Source organism: Penaeus vannamei, chromosome 22, assembly GCF_042767895.1.
Source record: "Penaeus vannamei isolate JL-2024 chromosome 22, ASM4276789v1, whole genome shotgun sequence".
In the NCBI taxonomy this organism is placed as follows: Eukaryota; Metazoa; Arthropoda; class Malacostraca; order Decapoda; family Penaeidae; genus Penaeus; species Penaeus vannamei.
In genome coordinates this window covers 11578256-11584276 of record NC_091570.1, presented here as the reverse complement: position 1 = coordinate 11584276, position 6021 = coordinate 11578256, and the positions used below count along the sequence as shown (strand labels likewise).

Below are 6021 nucleotides of genomic sequence, written 5' to 3'. Positions count from 1 at the left end.
AGAACTGCACTGGAGTTAGAAACACAAAAAAAAACCTCGTCAGCATGACTCCTTCCTGGCCTCACTACAAAGTTTAAATCTGAGGACTGCTACCTCAGACTCAAACTTGTAGGTAGGGTAGCCCCTAAAAATATATGGCACAACACAAATGGCAGATTGAATGGTCATCTGTGGAGTGACAGCTTAGCAGGGTGGCCAAAACACCATTTCTGATATTGACAGAGGAAAGGTCAATGTGGTCAGACAGGGCAGGACTCCACTAATGTAAACTTCAGAGGGAGGTCATGTGTGTAGAAGGGAATTTATGCATATTGTTGTAGGACTTTTGGCGCCCTCTGTGGGGAACAGTGTAACACTATACTGATACTGCATTAGGTTAACAAGGCAGGCAAGCATGTCGGTTTCACAGTCTGCCCAATCCTTGTTGTAGAAAGTGCAGTCAGCCTGGGAGATGAAAGTAGTACAAATATCAAGGGAAGAGTGAGGCTGGGCAGGAATTGGTTTGCCATTGCAGTCGATCTGGAAAGATATTACACGAGCTTGAGACTAAGATGTAACTGAGACAAGGCATGAGCAATTGGAACAGCTGAGAAAGGAAACTTCACCTACTTGTTTTTGAGACATTACTGGAATAGGGAATTGTCAGAATAAGGGGCTGTAAGGAGAATTGATCCCACTTAGCTAGGCAAAAAAGAGTATACAAAAGATTTGTAGAGGTGGAAGTAGTTGAAGGGTGAGGACAGTGGTACTAAGAGAGGTAATACTATTGGGGGTGGATGGATGTAGAGTAGTAATAAGGAATGAGAAGACTGGGGAGGATGAAATGGAGTGAAGGATGTTAGGAGAAAGAATGGAATGTTTTCTGAAGGATGGGTAATGACCTGGATAGGGGTATTGGAATGGACTGAGCTGACAATAGGTATTGAGGAGTGGGAAATAGTCATGTTCAGATTCAGGATCAAAGGACAGCCAAGGGTCTATGTACATAAAAAGTTAATGTCATTGGGGCTAGTTGATAATGTGGCAAATCTCAATGCCTTTAACAAATGTACAGAATCATTACTGGTCCTGGTAAGCCTGGGGTATGTGGGAAAAAGAAAAAGGTTCAGCCCTCAGGGGTACAGGCTAGATAAATAAACAGACAAATACCATGCCCATGGCTCCCTGAGGCATTCAGAACTGACCCAAACATGGTTCTTACATCTTTGTAAGTGGACAGAAGATTGGGTTAGAGAAGAGAAGGAAAAGGGAAGAGGAAATGACTGTCTAAAATTGTTTGTGCCAGGGATTGAGGCCCAAGGTAGGGGAGGTCCCCAACATTGGGCCTCAGTCTCCATCTCCTAAGCCCTACCGCCCTGTTTGTAATTCTTACTTTTTGAAAATTTAATGCTTATCAATCCCATAAGGGGATGTAACACATTTTATTATTGGATAGAACTGGCAAATCATATCAGTATTAAATTATTCCCAATTGTTACTAATCAAGACTAAGAGAAATTTAAACAAGAATATTATTCTTAAATACCAGTATCTAATAACAAACAGGGGCAATCCATTTATAACTTCATATCACCAAGAGTTGGCATCAGCAGCACTAAATGACAACCTTATGTGTGCTGGCACATATGCATCCTCCTTACGGGTAATAGTCACAAGATGCATAATCTGTTTCATATCAATTTCGTTTATTTTGGCAACAGGGTGAAAAGATGTAGAGTGTATTTTGCTTATAAACACAATCATCCACAAGTACTTAGTCATATATATGCCATTACTCTAACTGTACATTATACAAATACCTGGTTAAATAAATGAAATCATGTCAGTGATACTTTTATTTTTTATCTTAGTTTTTGTTAACAATGACATATTAAATAACAGAATGCTTATAAAAATTTACCCTAATACAGTTTTTACTTCTTTCCTTCCACAGTATCTTGATGATAATTTTCTTTGTATAACAACTTCCCTAGGACACTGCTTTCTTTCAAAGGACCCTAGCTGTTCCAAGCCACATCCACTGCCATCATTCCACAGCAGTCTCACTCTTACCCTCACTCTTTATCACATCCACACATGCATGTGCACTCCTGCACACAAGCATGCATGCACATACAAACACACTAACACAAAATCAACAACGCTCGCACAGATATACACACTCGCACAAAGATGCACATGCACTCACACACAAACATAATAAGAGATGAATAATGTTCACACACAATGCACCCCCCCCCTTAAAAAAAAATGTAATCTTGTACTAAATCATAGTTCTTTTAAATCTACATTTAAATAGTCAAGTCAAAACAAAACCAAAGCTATATATTTTCTTTATAATATAAACAATAAAGTCTTTTAAGCTCTATAAGAGCAAGTATAAAACTACATACTTCTCTATGCATTGCATACCATGAAGATCAGGAGTCTAAGACAATGTAACCTATATATGGAGTACCTCTTGCAATTATTCGCAACTGAGAAGTATGGTAAATCATTCTTACTTGGGTAAACACCTCAAAAGGCAATAAACCAAGCATTAGAACTTCTAGATGTGGAAGTTGTTCTATAAATGGCACATAAAATGAAGCTTGAATATTTCTTCTTCTTGTGTTATGGGTTCGTGGTATAATCAATGGATGAGCTCTAAAACTTAGGCGCAGAGTGTGTATGCCAATGATTAATTTGTTTATGGCTAACATCATTAACCATTCACATGGAGCATGCTCTAGTACCAATTCTAAGCTTTTTAAGTTTGGAGATGCCTTTATCAGTTTTTCTATCAAAGTGTGTATGTACACAGTACCACTAAGTGAAGTATAGGTAACACTAAGTGACTCCAAACTGTGGAGTGTCTTTATAGAGATATCTCCTTCACTCTGAGCATGGATGCTTTCATACATTCTTAGTTCTAGCAACTTTAGTGATGGACAAAGGATGATAGCCTGGCACAGTTCTCTTGCACTGATCTCTACATGTAAATGAAAATGTAGTGCAGAAAGATTATTGCCATTTTTTTCAAAGAGAGAGGAATATACAGAGAGTATATCACCTACTCTTACATCCTCGGGTGGTGTAAATGGCACATGAACTGTAAGACTGCTGCATCTAAATTTTGGTAACCAAATTTCAGCAAATTTTGCTTCTTCTTTAACACTTTCAGCATCTGTTCTAACATCAACACAATTACACAAAGTAATATGCTGCAACTCTTTAAAATATGAAATGATTTTTTCACTACTTGAAAGACAAGATAAATGATACTGTATCCAAGGCATGAGACCACTAAAATGTACATGTCTCATACTATATGTTAAATCTTTACAGTGTTCTGGTAGTTGACTAGGAATATGTACCATGAATGGCCTTAACAAATGCCATGATACATTTACAACATTTGGATAATAATACAAAATATTATATATAAACTCAGCTAAGGAGTATCGTGTAACCATGTTCTGGGGATATGCCTTCCAACCAACATCAATCCACTTAAGTCTAGGGAATGACAAGCTGATATCCTTTGTGCTGGATGGTCTCTTAGAAATCTCACTAACAGTTTTGTAATCTAGTCCTGAGAAAAAGGTTTTGTATAAACAATCAATTGGGACCAGCATCCTGCCAAATACTTGTTCAAGAATAAAAGTATCAATCATATTGCAGTATGAGCCAATACTAATAAGTATTTCTTCAGAGATATTATTTCGAAAGTGCACCTTCTTCAGCAAAGGTGAATTCTTAATAATAATAAGCCATGGTTCTGAATCTCCAAAAAGCAAGTGCTGTGTTGACATTTCTTCAATTCCAAATGTCCCAAAAGACTTCAAAAAATCACAGTAATCATGACAAAGACTGCGTGGAACCTCCAGGTGAATCTGTAAGTAAAGAGAACATGTATATATTATATATCCAAAAAACAGTATGCTTTAATATTTACATGGGAGGTTCTGTTATCATGCATTCCTTTTTATATCACAATATTTTTCCTTTATTATTAAAATTAAATTACAGATATATAGAACTACCAAAAAAGGGTGGAATACTGAGACAACAGCAATTTTGATTCTTTTTAACACTAACCACAGGATAATCTGGACATTCTGCAGCATCCGCTGTGCTCCCTGCCTTCTTTGAGAAAACCAGCTGCAATACAAATCTGAAGAGTGGGAACACACATACAGGGTCGATGAGCTCTAATTCTCTTGTGAAACATTCCTTGATTTGTCTTCGTATTTCTGTGTCTTCACTGCCAAGCCATTCATTTCTTTCCCACCATTTCTTCAACTTGAGCAGATGTTCCTAAAAAATTATATTAATCACATAGTAAAAGAGATGGATGTTTATAAGTCGTAAAATAATTGACTATTTAACCCAATTGACACGTTTGGCAAGAAACCTTCCCCTGCCTACAGTTATATAAGTATTTTGTTGTCTTTACACATAGATGGCTCTGGAGATATTTAGTCACCCAGGAGTCAGTTACTAGTACTACCAATCTCATTTGTTTACCTTTTTCCTTGATTTTTGGGATGCTTCTTTCATATAATTTTATTGTCTTTAACGTTATTGATAATTTAAAACCATTTTAATAATCATAATATCAGTAAGACTAATAACAGTATCATTATGAAAAGTGTAAAAAGGAAAAACACATTTTCCCATCATTTCAAGGAATGGGTTAGTCAGGCGCGATCATTAGAGACTCCTTGGTAGCAGAGTACATGTGGAACCATCTGTATGTAACAACATTCAATAAAAGCTACAGAGTAATATCTCATGGAGATTGAGTCTCGACTTGGGTAGATAATGTACTACCACTCTCTCTCTCCCTCTCCCCTCTCTCTCCTCTCTCTCCCCCCCCTCCCTCTCTCTCTCTCTCTCTCTCTCTCTCTCTCTCTCTCTCTCTCTCTCTCTCTCTCTCTCATACTTTCCTCTCTCTATACTCTCTCTCTCTCATTCTCTCTCATACTCTCTCTCTCTCTCTCTCATACTCTCTCTCTCTCTCTCATACTCTCTCTCTCTCTCTCTCATACTCTCTCTCTCATACTCATACTCTCTCTCTCTCATACTATCTCTCTCTCTCTCTCATACTCTCTCTCTCTCTCTCTCTCTCTCTCATACTCTCTCTCTCTCTCTCGCATACTCTCTCTCTCTCTCATACTCTCTCTCTCTCTCTCTCTCTCATACTCTCTCTCTCTCTCTCACATACTGTCTCTCTCTCTCTCTCACATACTGTCTCTCTCTCCCTCTCATTCTCTCTCTCTCTCTCTCATACTCTCTCTCTCTGTCTCATACTCTCTCTCTCTCTCATACTCTCTTTTTCTCTCTCTCTCTCTCATACTCTCTTTCTCTCTCTCTCTCATACTCTCTCTCTCTCTCTCTCTCTCTCTCATACTCTCTCTCTCTCTCATACTCTCTCTCTCTCTCTCTCTCATACTCTCTCTCTCTCTCTCTCATACTCTCTCTCTCTCTCTCATTTTCTCTCTCTCTCGCTCTCATATTCTCTCATACTCTCTCTCTCTCATACTCTCTCTCTCTCTCATACTCTCTCTCTCTACTCTCTCTCTCTCTCTCTCTCTACTCTCTCTCTCTCTCTCTCTCTCTCTCATACTCTCTCTCTCTCTCTCTCTCTCTCTCTCTCTCTCTCTCTCTCTCTCTCTCTCTCTCTCTCTCTCTTTCTTTTCTTTCTCTCTCTCTCATACTCTCTCTTTCTTCTCTCTCATACTCTCTCTTTCTCTCACTCTCTCTTTCTCTCTCATACTCTCTTCATACTCTCTTATACTCTCTCTCATACTCTCTTCTCTCTCTCATACTCTCTTTCTCTCTCTCTCTCTCTCATACTTCTCTTCATACTCTCTCTTTCTCTCTCATACTCTCTTCTCTCTCTCACTCTCTCTTTCTCTCTCATACTCTCTTTCTCTCTCATACTCTCTTTCTCTCTCTCATACTCTCTCTTTCTCTCTCATACTTCTTTCTCTCTCATACTCTCTCTCTTTCTCTCACTCCCCTTTTTCTCTCTCT

At 38.4% G+C, this 6021-nt stretch overlaps 1 protein-coding gene across 2 annotated transcripts in view; it reads right to left on the bottom strand.

The window, feature by feature from the left end:
• Positions 1-1820: 1820 nt before the first annotated feature.
• The window catches only part of LOC113811522 (uncharacterized), a 52462-nt gene continuing 48261 nt past the window's right edge, over positions 1821-6021 (bottom strand). For both annotated transcript variants that reach the window (XM_070136548.1, XM_070136547.1), the window contains exons 4-5: positions 4081-4299; positions 1821-3875 (exon numbers count right to left, since the gene is read on the bottom strand). In XM_070136548.1, coding sequence (XP_069992649.1) covers positions 2421-3875; positions 4081-4299 — 1674 coding nt within the window. In that variant the 3' untranslated portion in view covers positions 1821-2420. The remainder of the gene's footprint in view (positions 3876-4080; positions 4300-6021) is intronic.